This window comes from Jaculus jaculus, chromosome 1 (assembly GCF_020740685.1).
Source record: "Jaculus jaculus isolate mJacJac1 chromosome 1, mJacJac1.mat.Y.cur, whole genome shotgun sequence".
Taxonomy (NCBI): domain Eukaryota; kingdom Metazoa; phylum Chordata; class Mammalia; order Rodentia; family Dipodidae; genus Jaculus; species Jaculus jaculus.
The window spans coordinates 130,466,836-130,494,465 of record NC_059102.1 but is presented as its reverse complement, the minus strand read 5'-3'; the positions used below and the strand labels follow the sequence as shown (position 1 = coordinate 130,494,465).

General features: G+C 39.3%; 1 protein-coding gene across 2 annotated transcripts in view; it reads right to left on the bottom strand.

Annotated features, from left to right (window-relative positions):
• Window positions 1–27,630, bottom strand: part of LOC101612486 (spermatid perinuclear RNA binding protein) — a 190,558-nt gene that overhangs the window by 78,179 nt on the left and 84,749 nt on the right. For both annotated transcript variants that reach the window (XM_045154758.1, XM_045154765.1), the window contains one exon: window positions 1,602–1,763. In XM_045154758.1, the coding sequence (XP_045010693.1) occupies window positions 1,602–1,604 (3 nt within the window). In that variant the 5' untranslated portion in view covers window positions 1,605–1,763. Of the gene's footprint in view, window positions 1–1,601; window positions 1,764–27,630 lie in introns of those variants that run through there.

The following is a 27,630-nucleotide window of genomic DNA, read 5'->3' as shown; positions in this document are numbered from 1 at the left end:
CACACAGAGACAGAGAGAGAGGAAGGGAGAGGTAAAGGGAGAGAGGGAGGAGAGAGGGAGGGGGAGGGAGGGAAGGAGGGAGGGAACTATCAGCTTGGCCTTTAAAAAAAAATTCCTGGGCTGGAGAGATGGTTTAGTGGTTAAGCGCTTGCCTGTGAAGCCTCAGGACCCCGGTTCAAGGCTCGGTTCCCCAGGTCCCACGTTAGCCAGATGCACAAGGGGGCGCACGCGTCTGGAGTTCGTTTGCAGTGGCTGGAAGCCCTGGCACGCCCATTCTCCCTCTCTCCCTCTATCTGTCTTTCTCTCTGTGTCTGTCACTCTCAAATAAATAAAAAATGAACAAAACAACAACAAAAAAAATTCCCACCATTTAAATCTAAGATATTAGTAGAATTTCTTCTCTATAAAGAGAAAGTTGGCTAAATTATAGTTCTCAGCACATATCTTTTTTTAAAATTTATTTATTTATTTATTTGAGAGAGGGAGAAGGAGAATGGGCGCAACAGGGCCTCCAGCCACGAACTGCAGATGCATGCACCCACTTGTGCATCTGGCTAACGTGGGTCCTGGGGAATCGAACCTGGGTCCTTTGGTTTTGCAAGCAAATGCCTTAACCGCTAAACCACCCCTCCAGCCCAGCACAAATCTTTTTAAAAACCAAGTAACATTTAAAGAAACACCATCAGACTTTCTAAGGAACACATTCCAAAACACAGGTGATTAATATTTTGTGCTTTTTCTTCTACTTATAATGTCTCTTTTTATTTGACAGAGAGCAAGAATGGCACACCAGGGCCTCCAATCACTGCAAATGAACTCCAGATGCATGTGCATCTAACTTACATGGTACTGGGGAATTAAACCTGGGTCCTTAGGCTTTGAAGTCACGTGCCTTAACCACTAAGCCATTTTTTCCAGCCCTTATAATGTCTTTTTCAAGCCTTTTCTCAGTTACTCAAGAAAAAAAAATTCATATAGTATCCTCCAGAAGCAAAATGCTGGGGTTATTCAACACACTTACCAATTGAAAACTGAGGCACCAAAGATAATAGACTCACCTAACATCATAAATTCAATTTAAGTTTGACCTCTCACAAAAAGCAACGCTTTCTTGAAATTCAGTTCAATGCCTCTAATATATTCAACACTTGACCCTGTTATTTTTTAAAGCATGTAAGAGTTGCCTTTTAGAGCTCAACACTCACATATTTTATAAAGTCATATGCCATTCACTATCACCAAGTAAAGTAACAGTTTAGGATTTTTAATTTGCATGAGAAAAAAACTGAATTTAATGTAAAAAGCTCAATAAAATTACTTAATTTCAACTTCAAAAGCATCAGGCTATATTAGTTTGCCAGTGCCAGTTTTATTGAATAATTTATGGCCAGCAAGAGCACAGAGCTCCAGCTTGTAGATTACCAAATTCACAAACAATCTGAACTTCCTCTGTTAAAGACTACAGTGTCATCTTTATCTAAAGTACTGGAACCAAAAGTAAAACCATTGTTCTTCATTGGCCCTTACAATTAACACTTCCAACTTTATATTATGAACCTGTTTTAAGTACAAAATAAAAGAAATTATCAGTAATCACCCACCATGGTTTCCTATAGTATTTTAACTTCTTTTTCCGATCCTTTCCCTTCTTTCTTGTTGTCTTCACTAAACACTGTTTTATGTGACAGTGCCTCCTCATAAGCCTGAGTCCCCTGACAGCTCAGCGTCAAATGATGCTTGAAGACTTATTCTCTGGAATATCCCTGCAAGGAAAAAAAAAATTCAACTTATTTACAATTAGTTTCAAATCTGAATATGGACCCCAGGAAGATGCTATTGATTTAAAGGAAACAAGCTGAGTTAGAGAGATGGCTCAGTGGTTAAAGGCACTACTTTCAAAGCCTGCTAACCCAAGTTCAATTCTCCAGTACCCACATAAAGCCAGATGCACAAACTGGCAAATGCATCTGGAGATTATCTTCAACAAGAGGCTCTGGTATGCCTAGAGTCAATTTCTCCCTTTCTCTCATGCATACAAATGAATAGATGAATACTTAAAGAAAACAAACTTTGCAGGGGCAAAATTACATCACTTTAACTGAAAAGCTAACATTCTTTGAAGGCCTAGGTCCAGAAAAGTAGCCCTACTGGCAGCTACAATATGGTAGCTAGCTCCCTTGCCCTCAATGAGATTAAATTGTATGTAGAGGCAGACTCAGTCAAGAATCCACTTGAGAGTAATACTACTACTGAAAGACAATACTGTTCCAGCTAACCATTAGATTTACAATTAGAAATTAATATTATCAGACCTATGTGAAAGTTCCATAGATAAAGCTCCTGAATATATAATACCATTAGTTGAGCCACAATACTGTTCCACTTGATACTACTATTAGACTGAAAGTACATGATAATATAATGTTTCCCCTTTACTGACTTTTAGGCCTAAAATCCAGAATGCTTTTCTTGCTTTTGTTGTCTTAACTTCCAAGATATCCAACACCCCTTTGCCCTATATGGACATGTAAGCCAGACTCTTGAATAATTCACTGCATCTTGCCTTCACTGCCCATGGATATCCCTTCAACCATTCCCCCTAAATATTCCTGTCAGAGGCTTAATCATCACTCTATTTATTGCCCATTTTAGTTTCTTTGTGAGACTTTATTTTATTTCAGATAGATAAAATAAGTTTTGATTATAGGTCAAAATTCTTATTTTAATCCCAGCTATATATACAAACAAGGACTAGCATAAGACAGAATAAATCCTTTAACAATGTAAATATCAGAAGTAGTTTACATAATATCTATCAAATAAACTCATAAAAGAAATAGCTTCTTTGTCATCTAAGTATTTTTCCTTTAAACAAGAAAACTTTTTAAAATGTTACTATCATTAGGTTTCCTGACATTACAGTTATTCTAAAGAAATTCTTTTATTGTATTTTTTGTACTAGAACATTTAATTCTCCTCAATACCTACAAGGAAACACAGCCCCACAATTATAGTCAAAATGGCACTCAGCTATCTACGAGCCATATGTACAACTATTCCTGTCCTGCAACCAACTTCCCTACCTCTGGTTTACAAAATCCTCCTGAGACATGACGCCTCTGCCACAACCTCTCCCAAATCTGCAGAGGGCCAGAAGAAATTACAGCAGAAGTAGCAACTGCTCTTACTACTAGCCTGACAACCAGCCCTAGGGTGATGGTGACAGACAGAGTGATCAATTAAAACAAAAATACAGAGGCCACAGAGAGCTTAACACTAAATCAGACTGCAAACAGGTCTGTCATGGCTCAGGAAACTTTGCAGAAGAGGGGGCAGAAAGATTAGCAAGAGCCACAGACTAGGTAGGAGTGTCCTGAGGCACAGTTCCACCACTACCCCAAGGTACTGACTGAGGCCTTCATGACTCCACAATGAGTATCACAACCACTGAGGAGGGCCCCAGGGAAGCCGGAGCAGGAGCAAGGGGATAAAAGAATATAACCTGCATATAATAATTTTTTAAATCCTCCTGAAACAGATGAGTTTTATTAGACATACATGCAACTGGAGAAGTTCTAATAGATATAATTTATTATACTTTTCATATTAAGGACAGAATGCATTAAGCGCTACAATATAAAGTCTTGTACAACCAAGTTAAATAAGTAATACAGCATAATCCCACAATAAGAGAGTAACAGAGATCTCAAAAATGCTCTTCTCACTAATATTATATATCCCATGTAAATCCATGTAGTCTTCAGCATCTCCCATTCCCAACACTACTTCATTAGAAAAGCTTCACTCATCCAGGATGCAGCTAATGAATGCAGCAGGCAAAAACATTGCTTTGGATTTAGTTCAGAAATGAAACAAGACCAGGCGTGGTGGCCATGAATTCGAGGCCAGCCTGAGAGGTCAGCCTGGGCGGGGGGGGGGGGGGGTGGAGAGGGGAGAGAAGAGAGAAGAGAGAAGAGAGAAGAGACAAAGTCTAAAAACTTTATTTCGTAAAGGAGTGAAGCCATTAAACTAAATTTTTTTAAAAAAATCATGTGAAAGCACTAACCATGTTAAGAGCAAGCCACTAACGTTGTAGAAAAAAATCGGACCACTGACGCCCAGCAGTCATTTGACAGAGAGCAACTATCATGGACACACCTCTAGAATCTCTCCTCTGAGAATTCCAGAGTATAATAGCATATCACAGTATTCACAGGAATATCTCAGAATCTTATTTGGGGAGGGGTAGGGGCTATAAAATGAACTTAATCATCTGAGCAACTTCACTCTTAGTTTATACATGAAATAGAATCAGTTACTAATGTAACACTACTAAACCAAAATAAGGCATGATGTAAAACCTGAGTCACAGGGCTGGAGAGATGGCTCAGTGTTTAAAGGTTCTTGCTGGCAAAGCCTGCCGGCCTGGATTCAATTCACCAGTACCCATGAAAACCCAGATGCACAAATTTTGACAACTATGAATAAAACTGCTATAAACATTCATCTATAGGTTTTATGTGTGGGCTTAAGTTTAATATTTTTATTTATTAGCCAGTGGAGAACAGGAGAATGGGCATATCAGGGCCACCTGCCACTGCAAACAATCTCCAGATACATGTGTCACTTTGTACATCTGGCTTTGTGTAGGTACTGCAGAATCAAACCCAGGCTAACAGGCTCTGCAAGCAAGTGCCTTTAACTACTGAGTCATCTTGCCAACCCCTGGATGTAAGGGTTTTTTTTTTTTTAATTATTATTTATGAGCAGAGAGAAGGAGGAAGAAGGAAGGAAGGGAATATAAATAAATGAGTATGGGCATGTCAGGGCCTCTTACCCCCTACAAACAAACTCCAAATGCATGCCACACTTTATGTGGGTACTGGGGAACTGAACCTGGGCCAGCAGTCTTTATGAACAAGTGCCTTTAACTGTTAAGCCATTTTCCCAGAGACCAAGGACATAAGTATTTAATTTGGTACGACCTCACCAGCATTTGGTGGTGTCAGTGTATTCTAGGTCTTGGTCATTCTAATAGGCATGTGGTGCTCTCTCATCTCTGTTTTAGTTTGAATTACCTTGGTGATATATGGTGTTTAGCATCTTGTCATATACTTATCTGCCATCTTTTGTGGTTCAATGTTTAATCTTCTACTCATTAAAAAAAGCAGTATTCCAGTTTACACTGATAAATATATTTTTTGGTTTTTCAAGGCAGGGTCTCATATAGCCCAGGGTAACCTGGAATTCACTATGTTGTCTTAGACTGGCCTCAAACTCACAGTGATACTCCTTCCTCTAAGATTAAATAAAGGCATGTGCCACCATGCCCAGCAGAGAGAGAATGGGTGGACATGGGCCTCTAGCCTCTAGCCTCTGCAGAGGACCATCTGGTTTGACATGGGTACTGGAATAATCAAACTTGGGTCATTAGGCAAGTGCCTTAACTGCTAAGCGATCTCTCCAGCCCCAAATTTACTTTTAATAAACTCCCAATGTAGTGTTTTTGATAGAACTGAATATATACTTTTTACCTGGCCTCTAAAGTGAAAGGTTTGTTAAAATATTATTATCGCCATACTAGAATGGGGACCTGAGTATGGATCCTCGGCACTTATAAATGACAGGCAGATGTGAAAACCTATCTGTAATCCCAGGAATTCGAAGGCAGAAACAGGATACCCTGGGCAAATCTGAGCTACGGGTTCAAGTGAGAGACCCTATCTCAATAAATAAGGTGCGAGGGTAACTGAAAAAGATATCCCACATCAACCTCTGGTTTTCAATGCACACATCACCACCCAAATGCTTACAAACATATACATAACACGTACACATACACATAGACAAAAAAAAATGAATTTTGTTATTACAAGCCACCATTCAAAATCTATCTACATAAAAATAAAATGGCCAGACTTTTCCTCTACACTACAATATAACTTCTTGTCCACTATATTAAAGATGGCTAAGAACCTCATCTCTTTAAGATAAATATGTAAGATTCCTTACATAGTCACTCATTAATTGGCTAGTCTGCAAGTACTACTATGCTTGGGTAGCATAGGAGATTAAAAAATGAACTCAGGGGCTGGAGAGATGGCTTAGCAATTAAGCGCTTGCCTGTGAAGCCGGTTCGAGGCTCAGGACCCACGTTAGTCAGATGCACAATGGGGCGGCCCACGCATCTGGAGTTCATTCGCAGTGGCTGGAAGCTGTGGTGCGCTCACGCTCTCTCTCTCTCTCTCTCTCTCTCTCTCTCTCTCTCTCTCTCTCTCTATCTGCCTCTTTCTCTCTCTCTCACTCTCAAATAAATAAATAATAATAATAAAAATTTTAAATGAACTCAGGGGCTGTAGAAACGGCTTAGTGGTTAAGGCACTTGTCTGGAAGCTTAAGGACCCAGGTTCGATTCCCCAGGACTCATGTAAGGCAGCTGCACAAGGTGGCTCATCCATCTAGAATTCATCTACAGTGGTTAGAGGCCCTGGTGTACCCATTCTCTCTATACATCTGCCTATTCCCCCACCCTTCTCTCTCTCTCACTGTCTCTACAGTAAATAAAATATTCTTTAAAAATGAATTCAAAACATTAGGTAGGGCTGAAGGGATGGCTTAGCGGTTAAGGTGTTTGCCTGCAAAACCAAAGGACCCAGGTTTGACTACCCAGGACCCACGTTAGCCAGATGCACAAGAAGCCACATATGTCTGGAGTTCATTAGCAGTGGCTGGAGGCCCTGGCACACCCATTCTCTCCCCCCCCTTCTCTGTCAAATAAATAAATAAAATATTTTTAAAACACTAAGTAAAATACAGGCAAATGTGAACAAATTTATTGTTCCATGTCCTATAATTTCTTCAAATAAATTACACTTTCTACACATAGTAGCATTAAGTTCCTATATAATACTATTGTGAAAAAGAAATCTTAGCCGGGCGTGGTGGCGCATGCCTTTAATCCCAGCACTTGGGAGGCAGAGGTAGGAGGATCACTGTGAGTTCGAGGCCACCCTGAGACTCCTTAGTGAATTCCAGGTCAGCCTGGGCTAGAATGAAACCCTACCTCAAAAAACCAAAAAAATAAAAATGAAAAAAAAAAAGAAATCTCGATTCTCAGAAATTTTCCTCTGGAAGATTATTTTTTAAATATTTTATTTATTTATTTGAGACAGAGGAAGAGGCAGAGAAAAAGAGAGAATGGGCATGCCAGGGCCTCTAGCCACTGCAAACAAACTCTAGGCGCATGCAACCCCTTGTGCATCTGGCTTACTTATGTGGGTCCTGGGGAATCAAACCAGTGCCCTTAGTCTTCCCAGACAAACGCCTTAACGGCAAAGCCATTTCCCCAGCCCCTGGAAGATTATTTTTTACCAAAAAAATAAATAAATAAAAGGAACTGCTGGGCATGGTGGTGCATGCCTTTCATCCCATAAATCAGAAGGCAGAAGACTGTGGTGACTTCAAGGCCACCCTGAGAGAGACTACATAGTGAATTTCAGGTCAGTCTGGGCTACAGCAAGACCTTACCTTAAAAAGGGGGGAGGGGAGGCAGCATATGAGGTAAGGTTACACTGAAAAACATCTATAAAGTACATACCAAGAGCCAATCTAGGGCTTTACATGGGTAAGTCTCCTATTTCTCATGGGCAAGAGTTCTCTGTACTCTCTCTTCTTTCCTTGTCTTAAGCACTTGAGTTCTAACTATAAATAAAATCTCTATAGTCCTTTTAAAAAAAAAAAAAGAGGCAACCTAAAAATACTTACTATAACAAAAATCCAGCCATCATTGTGACCTTTCAAAAAAAAAAGTCTGTAATTATGTACTTCATAAGTTGAGCCTTTTGACACTGGGCAGAGAGCAAAGGTCCTTTTTAAATTAGTAATATGAGCAATATGTTGCAATAGATTTAATTCTAAACAAAAATTATAGAGTAGCTTAGTCAAAACAGAATGCTTTCTGATTCTTTACTGTCAGTGAGCAAAATGGAAACAACCTTTTCAAGTACCAGTAAATGAGCATCAAGAAAGCACATCTCCTTACTGGAACAGTCACTTGTCCTTCTCAACCCCTGGTACATTTTTCCCCAATTCAGTCAATGAGATGACTTATTTTCTGAAAGCATCAACAATTTGATGAATTTACAGAGCATCTATAATATCCCAGGCATTGTCCTCCTATAGATTCTAAATCATCTCTGGATTACGTATAACAATATAATGAAGATGCTATATATAAATTTTTGTTGTACTGTATTATTTAGGGAATAATGACAAGGAAAAGAGTTTGTACACGTTGAACACATCATTTTTTTCTTTAACATTTTCCCCTTGAGTTTGATTGAACCCACAGACAAGGATCCTACAAATGCAAAACTTATACATGTGGAAGACTGGCTATACTCTGAAAGTAAGATGACAGCAATATGTAGCAGACTGCATGAGGTATGAGGGAGCTGGAGGCATCAGGGTTGATGCAACTAGTAAAAGAAGGCACAAGGACTTCCAGTTAAGATGGCGGCGTAGGTACCACGCCAAAGCAGCCAGGGGGGAAAAAAGACCAAAAAAACCTCAGCAAAATACACACTTTTACTAAAAAGTGAGGTGTATAGGAAACAAGCGGCAGCGGAGAAGTAGGAGAGATCCAGAGCATCCAGAGCCCGCACAGGCCGGCAAAAGCGGCCCCGGCAGCTCCGCCAACCGGGGCGGCGGCGGGGCACACCAGAAAGCCACCGGGCTCGGCTCGAGCTGCAGGAAAAGCCAGGTGCGGGAGCTTCCCCTCACACCGCGCTCTCCGCAACTCAGGAAACGTGAAGGGAGAGCGACTGTGAGCAACGGAGGAGCAGACCACAAGGTAGAAGCACATGTGGAGCAGTGAGAGATCCAGAGCAGCTGCGGCTCCCTCCCCTCCCCCACCGCCTGAGCCCAGCTCCAGAGAACAGAGCAGCGTCCCGGGACCTGGCAATGCCAAGTTGAGCCGACAGGGGGACCCAAGCAGGAGAAGAGTTCGGCAGCAACATCAGTGGCCCCAGCAGCAGCAGACCCAGGAGCGGCAACAACAGCAGACCCAGAAGCAGCAGCAGTTCCAGCAGCAGGGGTGCTGATCTGCAGGGCCACACTTGCCAGGCTTGGTTTGCCCCGCACGAAAAGCCAGTGCCCAGCTCCAGAAATCAGAACAGCAGCCCTACTACCCAGGCAGCAACTTGACTGAGACCAAACTCATCCAAGGTAACTGGGTATGCACCAGGGAAGGGTCTCACTTGCTCACAAGCTGACTGGGATCCCTCAACAGACTAGAAATCTTAACCTCTTTGTTGATAGAGGATCTGGTTGTTATAATAACTACTCTGGCATACATACTTGGAGCTGTTTTTGACTGAATGGGTACAGTGTTTAGTTGAGAACCTACCGGTGTTTTATTCCACTCAGCCTACTTGAATACTCCCATAGCAGGGAAACTCAACACCTAGGAGCACCTTTGTAGATACTCTCAGAGTCTTAAGAGCCACATCTAACACCTTAAGCTCCTACCCTGAAAATATATAACATCAAATCAACTGATACAGCTAAGAATACCCAGCTAGCTAGAAAATCCAAGCAAAACTTAATCCAAGATGCAAAAATATATATATTATAACACAAGAAACACTAAAAAGCAAGACGATATAAATCCACCTAAAAGTATTAATGCATCAGAAATGACCTCTAGTGAGAAAGAGTTAGAGGAAATGCCTGAAAAAGATTTCAAAAGAAAGATTGTAAATATGTTCAAAGAAGTCAGAGAACAAATCAAAGGAGTCAAAGAGGTACTTAAAGAGGAAATCAAAGGAATCAAAGAAGATGCAGGACACCAATTTCATGAAATAAAGAAGGCAATACAAGACATAAATAAGGAAATAGAAATAATAAAGAAAAACCAGTCAGAATTACTAGCAATGAAGAAAACAGCTAATGAACTAAAAAAAATCTAGAAAATCTCACCAGTAGAATGGATGAAGGAGAGGACAGAATATCTAAGCTAGAGGACCAGGTGGCAGATCTAATACAGGCCAACAAAGAGAAAGACAAACTTATAGAAAAGTATGAGTGGGAATTTCAAGATATTCGGGACACCATGAAAAGATCAAATATTAGAATTCGGGGCATAGTAGAAGGAGAAGAATTTCACTCAAAAGCATAGTAGGTGTCTTCAACAAAATCATAGAAGAAAATTTCCCCCAATTTGGGAAAGAGGTGCCAATACAGATACAGGAAGCCTTTAGAACCCCAGCCAGACAAAACCTGGAAAGAACCTCTCCTCGCCATATTATAATCAAACTTCCAAACACACACACCAAAGAAAAAATATTGAAAGCAGTTAGAGAGAAAAATCAAGTTACCTACAAAAGTAAGCCCATCAGGATTATAGCAGATTATTCAACACGAACTTTTAAAGCCAGAAGGGCTTGGGGTGATATATTCCAAGTTCTGAAAGATAACAACTGACAACCAAGGTTACTTTATCCTGCAAAGTTACCCATTCAAATAGACGGAGAAATAAGGACATCCCATGACAAAAGCAGGTTAAAGGAGTATTTGAAGACAAAACCAGCTCTACAGAAAATACTTGATAGAATCCTCCATGCTGAAGAAAAGGAAAAGCACACATATAAGGAACCTAGAAAAAACAAGCAATACTCAAATACCAGTTAACAGAAGAGAGCACAGGTAGAACCAGAACCACAAAAAAAAAAAAAAAATGGCAAACATAAATACACACCTTTCAATAATATCTCTTAATATTAATGGCCTCAATGACCAAACGAAAAGACATAGATTCGCAGACTGGGTAAAAAAGCAGGATCCTACAATTTGTTGTCTCCAAGAAACTCACCTTTTTACAAAGGATAGACATTACCTCAGGGTGAAAGGTTGGAAGACGGTGTTTCAAGCAAATGGGCCTAGAAAACAAGCAGGAGTTGCTATCCTAATATCGGACAGGGTAGACTTTAGTCCAACGTTAGTCAAGAAAGATAAGGAAGGTCACTTTATACTGATTAAGGGCACACTCCAACAGGAGGACATTACAAACCTAAACATATATAAACCTAACATGGGGGCTCCCAAATTCATCAAGCAAACACTATTAGAACTAAGGTCACAGATAACACCAAACACAGTGGTGGTGGGTGACTTTAACACCCCACTCTCATCAATTGACAGGTCATCCTGAGAAAAAATAAACAGAAAGGCATCTGGACTAAATGAGGTCATAGAAGAAATGGACCTAACAGATATATACAGGACATTTCATCCAAATACTCCAGAATATACATTCTTTTCAGCAGCACATGGAACATTCTCCAAAATAGACCATATATTAGGACACAAAGCAAATCTTAACAAATTCAGGAAAACTGAAATAATTCCTTGCATTCTCTCTGACCACAATGGAATTAAACTACAAATCAGTAGCAAGAAAGGCTACAGAGCATACACAAAATCATGGAAACTAAACAATACACTACTAAATGATGAGTGGGTCAATGAAGAAATCAAAAAGGAAATCAAAAAATTTATAGAGTCAAATGATAATGAGAACACAACATACCAAAATCTCTGGGACACAATGAAGGCAGTTCTAAGAGGTAAATTTATAGCCTTAAGTGCCTATATTAAGAAATTAGAAAGGTCGCAAGTAAACGACCTAATGCTTCACCTTAAAGCCTTGGAAAAAGAAGAACAAGGCAAACCAAAAAGTAGTAGACGGGAAGAAATAATAAAGATTAGGGCAGAAATTAATGAAATAGAAACAAAAAGAACAATCCAAAGAATTAATGAAACAAAGAGTTGGTTCTTTGAAAGGATAAACAAGATTGATAAACCCTTAGCAAATCTGACCAAAAGAAAGAGAGAAGAGACACAAATTAATAAAATCAGAGATGAACAAGGTAACATCACAACAGATTCCAGAGAAATTCAAAAAATTATAGGGACATACTATAAAAGCATATACTCCACAAAGTATGAAAATCTGAAAGAAATGGATGATTTCCTTGATCTATATGACCTACCTAAATTAAATCAAAATGAGATTAATCACTTAAATAGACCTATAACAAACATGGAGATCCAAACGGTTATCAATAATCTCCCAACTAAAGAAAGCCCAGGCCCAGATGGATTCACTGCTGAATAAGAGCTAAAACCATTGCTTCTTAAGCTCTTCCAGGAAATAGAAAAAGAAGGAATTCTACCAAACTCCTTCTATGAGGCCAGCATCACCCTGATACCAAAACCAGGCAAAGATAGAACAAAAAAAGAAAATTACAGACCTATCTCCCTCATGAACATAGATGCAAAAATTCTCAACAAAATATTGGCAAACAGAATACAAGAATATATCAAAAAGATCATTCACCCTGACCAAGTAGGCTTTATCCCAGAGATGCAGGGATGGTTCAACATACGCAAATCTATAAATGTAACACATTACATAAATGGGTTGAAGGACAAAAATCACATGATCATCTCATTAGACGCAGAGAAAGCATTTGACAAAATCCAACATCCCTTCATGATAAGTCCTACAGAGACTGGGAATAGAAGGAACATATCTCAATATAATAAAGGCTATTTATGACAAGCTTACAGCCAACATATTATTAAATGGGGAAAAACTGGAAGCTTTCCCACTATAATCAGGAACAAGACAAGGGTGTCCACTGTCCCCACTTTTATTTAATATCGTTTTGGAAGTCTTAGCCATAGCAATAAGGCAAGAGACACACATAAAAGGGATACAAATTGGAAAGGAAGAGATCATGTTATCATTATTTGCAGATGACATGATTCTATACATAAAGGACCCTAAAGACTCTACTAGCAAACTGTTAGAGCTGGTCAAAACCTACAGCAATGTAGCAGGATACAAAATAAATACACAGAAATCAGTAGACTTCATATATGCTAACAACAAACACACAGAGGATGAAATCAGAGAATCACTCCCATTCACAATTGCATCAAAAAAATAAAGTACCTTGGAATAAACCTAACCAAGGAAGTAAAGAATCTCTACAATGAGAACTTTAAAACACTCAAGCGAGAAATTGCAGAAGACACTAGAAAGTGGAGAAACAAACATCCCTTGTTCCTGGATTGGAAGAATCAATATTGTGAAAATGGCAATCTTACCTAAAGCAATCTACACATTTAATGCAATCCCTATCAAAATTCCAAAGGCTTTCTTCATGGAAATAGAAAAAAAATCCAAAAATTCATTTGGAATCACAAAAAACCTCTAATATCTAAAATAATACTGATCAACAAAAATGAGGCTGGTGGTATCACCATACCTGATTTTAACCTATACTACAGAGCCATAGTAACAAAAACAGCATGGTACTGGCACAAAAACAGACATGTAGATCAGTGGAACAGAATAGAGGACTCAGATGTAAGCCCAAGTAGCTATAGCCACCTGATATTCGATAAAAATGCCAAAAATACTCATTGGAGAAGAGACAGCCTCTTCAGCAAATGGTGTTTTGAAAACTGGATATATATCTGCAGAAGGATGAAAATAGATTCTTCTCTCTCGCCATGCACAAGAATTAAGTCCAAATGGATTAAAGACCTTAACATCAGACCTGAAACTCTGAAACTGCTAGAGGAAAAAGTAGGGGAAAACCTTCAACATATTGGTCTTAGCAAAGACTTTCTGAATACAACCCCAATTGCTCAGGCAATAAAACCACATATTAATCACTGGGACCTCATGAAATTACAAAGATTTTGCACTGCAAAGGACACAGTGAAAAAAGCAAAGAGGCAACCTACAGAATGGGAAAAAAATCTTCGCCAGCTATATATCTGATAGAGGATTAATATCTACGATATACAAAGAACTCAAAAAGTTAACTAATAAGGAATCAAAGAAGCCAATCAAAAAATGGGCTATGGAGCTAAATAGAGAGTTCTCAAAGGAAGAAATACGAATGGCATATAAGCATCTTAAAAAATGTTCTACGTCACTAGTCATCAGGGAAATGCAGATTAAAACTACATTGAGATTCCATCTCACTCCTGTCAGATTGGCCACCATCATGAAAACAAATGATCATAAATGTTGGCGGGGATATGGAAAACAAGGAACCCTTCTACACTGCTGGTGGGAATGCAATCTGGTCCAGCCATTGTGGAAAACAGTGTGGAGGTTACTAAAACAGCTAATGATTGATCTACCATATGACCCAGCTATAGCACTCCTAGGCATATATCCAAAGGACTCATCTCATTTCCTTAGAAGTACATGCTCAACCATGTTTATTGCTGCTCAATTTATAATAGCTTGGAAATGGAACCAGCCTAGATGTCCCTCAACAGATGAGTGGATAATGAAGATGTGGCACATTTATACAATGGAGTTCTACTCAGCGGTAAAGAAAAATGGAGTTATGAAATTTGCAGAAAAATGGATGGACCTGGAAAGTATTATACTAAGTGAGGTAACCCAGGCCCAGAAAGCCAAGCACCACATGTTCTCTCTCATATGTGGATCCTAGCTACAGATGATTGGGCTTCTGCATGAGAATGAAAATACTTAGTAGCAGAGGCCAGTAAGTTGAAAAGGAGACATAAAGGGTAGAGAAAGGAAGGGAGGAGGATACTTAATAGGATGATATTGTATATATGTAATTACAATGATTGTAATGGGGAGGTAATATGATGGAGAATGGAATTTCAAATGGGAAAGTGTGGGGGTGGGGAGGGAGGGAATTACCATGGGATATATTTTATAATCATGGAAAATATTAATAAAAATTTTTAATTAAAAAAAAGGCACGAAAGGGCAGGCGGGAAGGATGGCGTAGCGGTTAAGGCATTTGCCTGCAAAGGCAGAGGATCCCGGCTCAATTCCCCAGGACCCATGTTAGCCAGATGCACAAGGGGGTGCTTGCATCTGAAGTTCGTTTGCAGGGGCTGGAGGCTCTGGCGTGCCCATTCTCTCTCTCTCTCTCTCTCTCCCCGTCTTTCTCTGTCAAATAAATAAATACAAAAAATATTTAAAAAAAAAAAAAAGAACAGAGGCTTGGAGAATACAATCAAAAACTCAGTTTTGAACATACAAACTTTGAGCTATTTATTGCATATCCAATTAGGAAAGCAGGTTATGGACACAGATTTAAGAAAAGAAGACTAGAGCTGGAGAGACAGATTAGTGGTTAAGGCACTTGCCTGCAAATCAAGTTTGACTACCCAGTACCCATGTAAGCCAGATGCAAATGGTGGCACATACGTCTGGAGTTCATTTTCAGTGGACAGAGGTCCTGGTGTACCCATTCTCTGCTCACCCCCCTCAAATAAATATAAACAAAATTAAAAATGAAAAGTCTAAATTAGCATATAAATATGGCAGTTATCAACATGCAGTAGATAAAGCCAAAAGACTCTAAAGTAATGGATATAGCAATGAGGAGAGGAAAAGTAGTAGTCTATCTACACATGGGAAAACGAAGGAGTGGCCTAAGAAGTAGGAAGAAAAACTAAGACTGCTGTTCATTAAGCCAAGTAAAGAAAACAGAGAAGGGGCTAGAGAGATGACTAAGTGATGAAGGCATTATGTTGACAAAGCCAAAGGACCCAGGTTCAATTCCCCAGTTTCCACGCAAAGCTGCACAAGGTGGTGCATGTATCTGGAATTCATTTGTAGTGGATTGAGTCCCTGGCATGCCCCATTCTCTATCTGCCTCTCTCCCCAGCCCTCAAATAAATAAAAAATGTCTCTTGGGCTGGAGAGATGGCTTAGGGGCCAAAGCTCTTGCATGCAAAGCCAAATGACCTAGGTTCAATTCCCCATGACCCACATAAGCCAGATGCACAGAGTGGTGCATGTGTCTGGAGATCGGATGTAACAGCTAAAGGACCTGGCATGCTCAATCTCAATCAATCAATCAATCAATCAATCTTTCACATACATACATACATAAAAATATGCAATTCTTTAAAAAAGAGAGGAAAACATAAAGCCTAAAAACAAGAAGAGAGATACAGCATGATAATAGAAAGCCTCAGAGATGTATGGGTGAGAGGGCAGTTGGTTGGCTTTTTAAAACAGGTTTCACAGTGTTCATAGCTCAGACTAGCCTGGAACATGGGATTTTCCTGACTCAGTCTTCCAAGTAGTAAATAAGTTTACAAGTGTGTACCACCACACCTGACTTAAACCCTAAGTTTCAGACCTTGTTTTATTGACTCTGCATGTTCATTTACTAAGGGATACCTATAACTAGAGGCCTCAGATAGTATTATGTAAAGTCCATTTTACCATTAACAGGAATTCATAGCCTCCTGTACTACTCTACTCAACTTCAGAACTCTCTTGATGAAAACTACTTTGAAAACCTCAAGCTCCTCTATGAAACTTCAATAACTATTCAATATCTATATACATGGCATCCACACTCAGCCAGTGTTGAATCCAACCAAGGTCTTTTATGAAGCAATGCTAATATAATTCTTTCCTTGTCACCTATCTTCCCACTATAGGTTGTCAGGATGACTCCTAGAACACATGATAGTGTGCTATAACTAGTCTCATAGTTAAACTGTTACTTAGATTGCAACCCCACTCAATTATGATTTGTCACTGTTCTGTATTACTCAAAGATTTCAAATCTGCCTCTCCATGAAGCTTAACTACTAATGCTAGAGATTAAGATATAATTTCTTTCTAACAAATCTTAAATTTTATTTATAACATTCTATGATTTTGTTTTAGTTAATTTTAAATACCTTTTTATTTATTTGCAAGCAGAAAGAGAAAGCAGACAGACAGAGAATGGACCCATTAGGGCCTCCAGCTGCTGCAAACAAACTCCAGATGCATGTGCCACCATTTGCATCTGGCTTTATGTAGGTACTGAGGAATCAAACCTGGGTCATTATGCTTTGCAGACAAATGCCTTAACCACTGAACCATTTTTCCAGCCCATTTTAGTTATTTTTATAATAAGTTCCTTATGAAATGACTTACACCTTTATCTGTAGAGCGCCTAGGTACTATTCAGAAAAGGTCTGATAGAATGCTAATAAAATCCTAGACTTATCTTTCCTTGAGAATGCCATAACATTTGCATTTCCAAAGGATTATTCTAAAGGACATCATTTTCCCATGTACTTATGAGGCAATTATTACCCAGTGACATAAGAGAATATTTGACACTTCCTCCATAAGCACAAATTCCATTATTTAGTTGATTTATTTGAATTAATTCCCCAAAATCTTCTCCTATTTTTTTTTTCAGGATAGTATTTAGCTCACTAATACACATTCAACCCTACTCCTGGCATAAATCTTGCAATTTTAATAAGCACAAAAATGACTTTTCTGAAATTCTGACCTGCCCATTCTTTGTATTCCTTTCTTCAACTGTTCGAATCTTGCCTATTATAGATAGCTACTCCCCAACAGACCTTCTCATCAACTGTGACTACCTTTTTTTCACAGTTTTTCACCCTTTTTATGACTTCACTTCTGTTCTTCTTCAATTATAATTATTCAATGTATCATTTCTGATCCACACCAGCTATTACTTTTGTTATACTCTCCTGGCAAAACCACAAGCCTGATTAAATCCAACCATGTTCAAGAAGCCTTGGACAACTGAACATGGCTAGAGGAGAGAAAAGAATCACTATCAAGCTAAGTGACTTTTTTTTTTTAAATCATCATGAACCTTCAAAGGCCCAAAAGTTCTTAAGCAGTGGTAATAATTCACCACTGAGTTACTTGAAAATGTTAAGTGGTTTTTAGCTGCAGGAAATCCTGGCATTTGGAATACCAGGATACCAGGTAGTACCAGCAATCCCAGGATGCTAGGTACACTGCAGTGTTCAAGAACTGACCCAGCTAAAAGGCAAATAGGGACCCCAGTGAGAAAAAAAAAAAAAACTAAATGTTTGTTGTGATTTTGAACACTTGATCTCCAACTGGTGGTGCTATTTGAGAAGGCTGTGGAACCTCTAGGATATAGTTCCTTACAAGAGGATTTGCCACTGTGGGTGGGTCTTCAAATTTTCTACCTTGGTCCTGTATCCTCTTTACGTTCTGCTTCCTGATTGTAGCTACAATATGATCAGCCAGCCTCCTGCTACCATGTCTTCTGCACCATGATGGAATATATGCCCACCCTTAAAACTCTAAGCCAGGTGCTGGAGAGATGCTTAGTGGTTAAGTCGTTTGCCTGCACAGCCTAACTAAGGACCCATGTTTAACTCTCCAGGTCCCACGTTAGCCAGATGCACAAAGGTGAGCCAAGTGCAAGGTCACACATGCCCACTAGGTAGCACAAGCATCTGGGGTTTGATTTCAGTGGCTGAGGCCCTAGTACACCAATTCATCCCCCCCCCCAACAAAAATAAAATAAATTCTAAGCCAGGGCTGGAGAGATGGTTCACTGGTTAAAGGTGTTTGCTTCCACAGCCTGATGGCCTGAGTTTGATTCCCCAGTACTCACATAAAGTCAAACGCACCAATGTGGTGCATGCATGTGGAGTTCATTTGTAGTGGTAAGTAGTTCTGGCATGCCACTTTCATTCCCATTCCCATTCTTTTTCTCCCACCTCCCCTTATCCTCTCTCTCCTTGCAAATAAATAAGTAAATAAATTTAACAAAAAACTGTAAGCCAGAATAAAACCTTTCCTTCCCACCAGGCATTTTATCACAGCAAGAACGTTCACTTTACAAAAGCTTTCTCAATCTTAATGATTTTTTCATATCTGCTCTTGAACATGTTGACCTCCTCTCCAACTCTTCACATTCAACTAATCACCCTGCTTCAAATTTCATGCAACATGCCAACATTGCTGCATCTTCACCTATATATTCTTCCGTCCTTCCTGATATTATGAACTAATTCTCTGCATTCCTAATGAATACAAATCCCTGAACTCAGATCCTACTAGATCCTTCCCCTTTTTGACTATTCAAACATAATATTACTCTATCTTCTGTGCCATTTTCCCCATTGTACTAAACGATCTCTATCAGCACTTCTATACATTCTAATACCACCAATCTTTTTTTTTTAATTTTTTATTTATTTATTTGAGAGAGACAGACACAGAGAGAAAGACAGATAGAGGGAGAGAGAGAGAATGGGCGCGCCAGGGCTTCCAGCCTCTGCAAACGAACTCCAGACGCGTGTGCCCCCTTGTGCATCTGGCTAACGTGGGACCTGGGGAACCGAGCCTCGAACCAGGGTCCTTAGGCTTCACAGGCAAGCGCTTAACCGCTAAGCCATCTCTCCAGCCCTACCACCAATCTTTATAAGAGAAATTTTTGCAAATCTTCCTTAACCTCATGCTTAGCTACAGCTATAAACCTAATTCTCTGTTCCCCTCTGGAGCACAATTCTTTGGATTTACATTTTTGCTTTTCATTTCCTCTTTATTCCCTCTTAGATTCACCCTAATCAGCTTCTGTCTCCAACACTCTATGCCCAAGGTCTCATAGGATTTGAATAACACTTAGTGTTGCAAATGATTCTCAATTCTTCTCTCAGTTGACCTCTCAGCAACAGGTGACACAATGAGCTGCTCCCTACTTGAAGAAGTTTACTTCCCTTGACTTCCATCCAAGACACCACTCTATTCTCTGGCAATTTTAAAATTTACTCTGCTAAAGCCGGCGGTGGTGGCGCATGCCTTTAATCCCAGGTCTCGGGAGGCAGAGGTAGGAGGATTGCCATTGAGTTCTAGGCCACCCTGAGGCTCCATAGGTCAGCCTGGGCTAGAGTGAGACCCTACCTCGAGAAAAAAAAAAAAAAAATTACTCTGCTATTTCCTCTCCTTATTTCTACCACCTGTAAGGGCTACAGAACCTCAGAACTCAGCCATCTTTTCACTATCTTAAACTCTCTCCCTGGCAATTTCATCCAGATTTCAGGCTTAAATGTCATCTGTGTATTACACTCCTAAATTTCAACCAATCTAAGTTCAAAATTCAAACAGAAATAATCAACATATACACCTGAATATATAGTATACACTTTTAATACCTCCTTAACTGCACACATACAGGAATACCACAACTCCAATCTCCTCTCAAGTTAGTCCATCCTCCACAATTGCTCATGCCAAAAACACACACATCATCCCTGATCCCCCTTCTTTTCACACACCACATCTAATCAACAAATCATATCACTTTTACCTCCTCACTATCTAAAATTGAATCAATCCTCTCATTTATGGATCTGAACCATCAATATTTTTTCACTTGGATCATACTAGTGGTTCTAACCTGGTATCTTGGTTCCCTACTACTGTGTAGCTGTTTCCTTCAAATTGAAGCAGTCTCTCTCGTAGAGAGGTTGTTAGGATTCAGATGTGAATAAAACTTGTAAGACTCAAAAATAAATACAATTCAGGCTGGAGAGATGGCTTAGAGGTTAAGCGCTTGCTTGCCTGTGAAGCCTAAGGACCCCAGTTCGAGGCTCGATTCCCCAGGACCCACGTTAGCCAGATGCACAAGGGGGCACACATTTCTGGAGTTTGTTTGCAGTGGCTGGAGGCCCTGGCACGGCCCTTCTTTCATTCCCTCTCTCTCTGCCACTCTCAAATAAATAAATTTTTAAAAATTTAAAAAAATAAATCTTTGTTTTGCACCGCAAAGGACACAGTGAAAAAAGCAAAGAGGCAACCTACAGAATGGGAAAAAATCTTCGCCAGCTATATATCTGATAGAGGATTAATATCTAGGATATACAAAGAACTCAAAAAGTTAAATAATAAGGAATCAAAGAAGCCAATCAAAAAATGGGCTATGGAGCTAAATAGAGAGTTCTCAAAGGAAGAAATACGAATGGCATATAAGCATCTTAAAAAATGTTCTACGTCACTAGTCATCAGGGAAATGCAGATTAAAACTACATTGAGATTCCATCTCACTCCTGTCAGATTGGCCACCATCATGAAAACAAATGATCATAAATGTTGGCGGGGATGTGGAAAAAAAGGAACCCTTCTGCACTGCTGGTGGGAATGCAATCTGGTCCAGCCATTGTGGAAAACAGTGTGGAGGTTCCTAAAGCAGCTAGAGATTGATCTACCATATGACCCAGCTATAGCGCTCCTAGGCATATATCCAAAGGACTCATCTCATTTCCTTAGAAGTACATGCTCAACCATGTTTATTGCTGCTCAATTTATAATAGCTGGGAAATGGAACCAGCCTAGATGTCCCTCAACAGATGAGTGGACAATGAAGATATGGTACATTTATACAATGGAGTTCTACTCAGCGGTAAAGAAAAATGAAGTTATGAAATTTGCAGAAAAATGGATGGACCTGGAAAGTATTATACTAAGTCAGTTAACCCAGGCCCAGAAAGTCAAGCGCCACATGTTCTCTCTCATATGTGGATCCTAGCTACAGATGACTGGGCTTCTGCGTGAGAATGAAAATACTTAGTAGCAGAGGCCAGTAAGTTGAAAAGGAGACATAAAGGGTGGAGAAAGGAAGGGAGGAGGATACTTAATAGGTTGATATTGTATATATGTAATTACAATGATTGTAATAGGGAGGTAATATGATGGAGAATGGAATTTCAAACGGGAAAGTGTGGGGGTGGGGAGGGAGGGAATTACCATGGGATATATTTTATAATCATGGAAAATGTTAATAAAAATTAAAAAAAAAATAAAAAATAAAAATAAATCTTTGAAAACTTCTAAAATTTATAAGATTCACAAACCCTGCCCTCCCAAGGTTATATAAGCAGTAACAAATGCCATAGGGAGCTTCAGGGATAAAGTCTATGTGAGTAGCCACCAATGCTGGAGTCATTTTTGGGGTGATGCTACTACCTTTGAACCAGCTATTCTACTGTGAGTAACCCCAAAAGACTCATTGGTTCACTAAGCTAGAATCTGAGTAGAAGTTTGTTTGTTTGTTTGTTTGTTTGTTTGTTTTTTCTGTTGTAGTTGTCTTATTTATAGCAAACAGGTATGTACTTGCATGCCCCCCCACCCCAGGAAAGTCACAAAACAAACAGAATTTTTTCTCGGCAATACCACACAGAGTTGTTACTTTTTAAATATTTATTTATTTATTCATTATTTGAGATACAGGCAAATAGAGAGAACACGTGCACCAAGACCTCTAGCCACTGCAAACAAACTCCAGACGCATGCACATTCTTGTACATCTGGCTTACATAGGTACTGGGGAATCAAACCTGGGTCCTTAGGCTTTGCAGCCAAGTGGCTTAACCACTAAGCCATCTCTCCTATCCAGAGTTGTTACTTTTAAAATCTCAATTAGGTTATGTCATGCCTTGGCTAAAAACATTGCAATAGCTTCCTATCTTTGAGCAAGCATTTCATAATAATTAGGGCTATAAATCTCTGCTAATCTGATATCCACTAACTTCTTGCTTTGTCCCTCTACTACTGCCTTCCTCACTTATTGTGTTCCAGTCATACTGGTATCCCTGCTAAGGCTCCCAACGCTGAGATCTCTACCCTTGCTAATAGTTTACTCCCAGTATCCGCATAACCCCCCCCCATGTTTACAGTTATGTGCTCAAATGTTACTTTATAATTATCCAAATTCCTGATCACCCTAAACAAAATAGCACCCCTTCACAAAGCACACATGTTCTATTGCTCTCCAGTGGATTCACCAATAGAACACGACAGTTTTGCTTTACTTGCTCTGTTTTAGACTCCTAGAACAGTGTCTGTCACAAAGGAAAAACGAATTTCATCAAAACATTTTCTCATGCAGCATTGTAATGTGTAATGCTCCCAACAATCTCTGAGACACAGTGAAAATAGGACACAAGGTATAAATTTATTTTACAACATGAAGGCACAGATATACAAAGATTTTAAATGACTTGTGTAAACTCACACACACTGCGGTACAAGCAAAGCCACGCCTGGAACTGGTGTCTCCAATAATCTTTTCCAAATAACATTACTAGCTACACAAGCAAATCATAGAGCAGGTGCGTATTTCATTTTGCTGAGCATGACACCTTTTCCTATAAACCATTATCTAACATATAATAGCACAAGGACTTTGTAAACATGCCAAAGTAATTATTTTCTTCTCGCTGAAAAGCTGTGATACAGGTCATCCTTACAATTTACAACTCTTGTTACAATTCCACTAAAAGGAACAACAACAACAAAAAAAAGTAATATGCTAATAACAGTGGAGTTTTAAGTATTTGCTGTCTTTCTGCACCAACTGCAGGACACTTACTACTGAAGGTTAAACCTGAATATTGTTAAACAAGCTTCAGTGTCTGATTCTCAAGAAACCTTTTGATGGCATTCTACAGAACAGAACATGAAAAAAGAAACACTATCTGAGATGGAATCAATACAAACATTTCTCTTAACTAAGCAAGTTTGCAAAAAATGACCCAAGTACTGACAATCTAGTTATAAACACCTACCAGTAATGTTAAAAATTACTGATTTTTAAAACAAATAGAAGACACTTGTTTTCATCTTGGCAAACATTAGTAAGTTTTGCCTGCCAAAAAGAAGCATGTATCACACGAGTGTTAAAAATTACACAATATATTAGAACCTTCAGTAATAATATAATTGAATTTCCAGGTTCTAGCCAACACTCATTTTCCTTTTTCTGGCACTGTTCGCCATGGTTAGAAACTGTGTATCTAGGTCAGAAGAGACAAGTAGCTTTTCAGAATAGTTCAATATCTTTTGCTCAAATGTCAGTATTATAATTCAGCCCTTTCACAAACTCCTTTTAAAATAAACTCTGGATTGAGATGGGGAGGTAATATGATAGAGAATGGAATTTCAAAGGGGAAAGTGTCAGGGGGGGTTGGGAGGGAATAAAAAAAAACTCTGATGTAAATCACAAGATCAGTACTAATGGTACTTGTAAAAAGTCACTTAAAAAAACACTTAAATGCTAAACCTAGAAAACTGATACAGACTACAGACCCCCCCCCAAAAAAAAAGTGAGATAAAACAAATTTAGGGTCAGAAGCTTTGAATTCTAGCTCTAGATTTGAATAATGAGCTAGTCAATTTTGAACATAACCCAACCTCTTTACAGCTTCAATTTCGTCATTTATAATATAGAACATTACTTTACCTAGATTACTTTTTAGGTAATTTAAGTATGATTCTATGATAAGGAATCTACAAGTGTATTTTTATATAAAACAGATAAAATTTGTTCCTTACAAGTATGTGATTTAACTATGTAATTATATTTAAAAAAAATTTTTATTTACTTATGAGAGAAAGACAGGGAGAGAGAGAATGGGCACACCAGGACCTCCAGCCACTGCAAAGGAACTCCAGATACATGCACCACCTTGTGCATCTGGCTTATGTAGGTACTGGGGAATTGACCCAGTCCTTGTATTTCACAGGCAAGCACCTTAACAATTAAGCCATCTCTCTAGCCCATATAGACACTATACAAAAAACTAAAAAACATACAACTGAGAAAACTGCCTGAATTTATTTTAGAATTTGAACATTTTGGAATTATTTTCTAGAATGTGACAATGATGTTGTGGCAGTTTCCTTAGGACACCATGTTCACACCTTTTAGAGAAGCATACCAAAGTATTTTACAGGCCAGGGAGATACTCAGTGGATAAAAAGTCTTGCTGTGCCAGGCATGTTGGCACAGGCTTTTAATCCCAGCACTCTGGAAGCAGAGATAGGAAGATCACCTTGAGTTGAGATCAAGGCCACCCTGAGACTACATAGTGAATTCCAGGTCAGCCTGAGCTAGAGTGACAACCTACCTCCAAAAACCAAAAGCCAAAAAAAATAAAATAAAATAAAATGTTGCTGTACAAGTGTGACAAACTGAAATTTGGATCCTCATAACCTATATAAAAATAGTGTGCATCTGTAATACCAGCACACTGACAAAAAGATTGGAGGTAGAGACAGAAGAATCCCCAGAAGATGTGGGCAAGACTAGCCAGGCATATATGTGTATGCAGCAGCAAACAAAAGACCCTGCCTCCAACAAGGTGGAAGACAAAACTCAATATGTAAAGTTGCCCTCTAACCTTCACACATGTGCGAGTGCACACCACACACAGATTTTTTTTAAATACAGTCTTTTACATGGGAACTTGAATCTGAGGTATTATTTAAAATATATAAGTAGGCAGAAGAGTAAAATAAGCCTGAAACACAGAATCTGAAGAATGATAAAGGTGGGATATTTATGGTTCACTAGGGTTCTATTATGGCATAAGTTTAAACACTTCCATTAAAAAGGTTCTGGGAAGCCAGGCGTGGTGGCGCACGCCTTTAATCCCAGCACTCGGGAGGCAGAGGTAGGAGGATCACCATGAGTTCGAGGCCACCCTGAGACTACAGAGTTAATTCCAGGTCAGCCTGGACCAGAGTGAGACCCTACCTCGCAAAACCAAAAAAAAAAAAAAAAGGTTCTGGGGCCTGAGGCTATAGTTCAATGGTAGAACATGTACTCTGCATACACAGATGCTGGGTTTTAGTCGTAGCATCAAAATAGGGAGAAGGCAATTCAACAATCATCTAAGCAATCATACTAAGAAAGAGGGGGGTTTAGCAGAATTAGGGGTCAGGGAAGAAGACAAAAATGGGTAATGGTGGGCTGAAGAGATCACTTAGCGGGTAAGCACTTGCCTGTGAAGCCTAAGGACCCTGGTTCGAGGCTCAATCCCTTAGTACCCACATAAGCCAGATGCACAAGGTGGCACATACATCTGGAGTTTGTTTGCAATGGCTGGAGGCCCTGACATCCTGGCATGCCCATTCTTTCTCTCTGCCTCTTTCTATGTCTCTCGCTCTCAAAAAAAAAAAAAAAAAGGGGGGGGGTAATGGTTTTCGGCATGGTGATGCACTCCTTTAATCCTAGCACCAAAGACAGACATGGAAGGATCACTGTAAGCTCAAGGCCAGCCTGAGATAAACTACATAATGAATTCTACATTATCCTGGGCTAGAGAAAGACCCTACAACTTTAAAAAAAAAAAAAAAACAGGAGGGGGGTTAATGGAAGTATGATCAAATTATGATCCAGCCCCAAATCTAGATTTTTTTTTGTTTTTTGTTTTATTTTTTTATTTTTGGTCTGTTTGTTTTTATTGTTTTTCAAGGTAGGGTCTCAATCTTATCTCAGGCTCACCTGGAATTCACTATGTAGTCTCAAGGTGGCCTCCAGCTCACAGTGATCCTCCTACCTCTGCCTCCCAAGTGCTCGGCTTAAAGGCATGTGCCACCATGTCCGAATCCTAATCTACTTTTTAACAAAGACTTATTTTCTATTATGGGGCAAGGTGGGAGGAATAGGGATGAACGTTGTTGTTTTTTAATTTTTCAAAATGCTTCTTATTCTGATTTTATTACCTTAGCTTAAGCATCATTCTTTACTTTATTTTCATTCCTTGCTGCTTTATGTTGCTTTTTAAGTTTTCTAGGGTCTCACTCTAGCTCAGGTTGACAGAGAAGGGAGGGGAGGGGAGGGGAAACATTTTCTATTCCTTTGAAAGAATATAGATCCACATTGTAGTTAGGGGGAAAAATAGTTTATATTGTAGTTAGAAAAAATGTCTGACCTGGGCTGGAGAGATGGCTTAGCAGTTAAGCACTTGCCCGTGAAGCCTAAAGACCTCAGTTCGAGGTTCGATTCCCCAGGACCCACGTTAGCTAGATGCACAAGGAGGCGCAAGCATCTGGAGTTCTGCAGTGGCTGGAGGCCCTGATGCGCCTATTCTCTCTATCTCTATCTGCCTCTTTCTCTCTGTGTCTGTCTCTCTCAAATAAATACATAAAAATTAAAAAAAATGTAAATGTCTGACCTACTTCCACAAACTAAATAATGCATATTTCATAATCCCAAGATTTTACTCATAGGGATTTATATCTGTTCAAAAAAAGAAATGCACTGTGTTCACAGCAAAATTGTTCACGATAGGAAAAATCCCCAGAAGACATGCTAATAACCACAACACAAAAGAATGAATAAACTATAACATTAATGTAAAAGCATATAGCCAGGAATTGGTGGCACATGTCTGTGATCCCTGCACATGGGAGATGAAGGCAGAAGGATCAGGAGTTCAAGGTCATCCTTGACTACATATGGGGTTCAAGGCCAGCCTGGGCTACCTAAGACCCTATCTCAAAACTTTCAAAACCATAAATTATTTATTAGCTAATTAGTGGATAGTCATCCAGAAAAAAATGAAGTACAAGGCTATACAATAATAAGACTAAATCCTAGCAATACAATGTTAATAACAAATACAAAATCCCTAATGAGACTGTGACCATTAATCTCTGGTTGCCAACTAGATAGAATCACCATGGAAATAAGTCTCTTGGCATGTCTGTTAGGGATTATCTAACTAAATCAGGTCAACTAAGGTGGGAAAATAAACCCTAACTGTGGGCAATGCCATTCCATTGGCCAGGGGCCTTGGGCTGTATAAAAGGAAGAAAGTTAAGCACCAGCATTCACTGCTCTCTGCTTCATCATTATGGACTATATGTGACCAACTGGCTCACGCTTCTTCTGCCATACGTCCCACCATGATGGATTATAACTTTGAACTATAAACAAAAATCAATCCTCCTTAAATTAC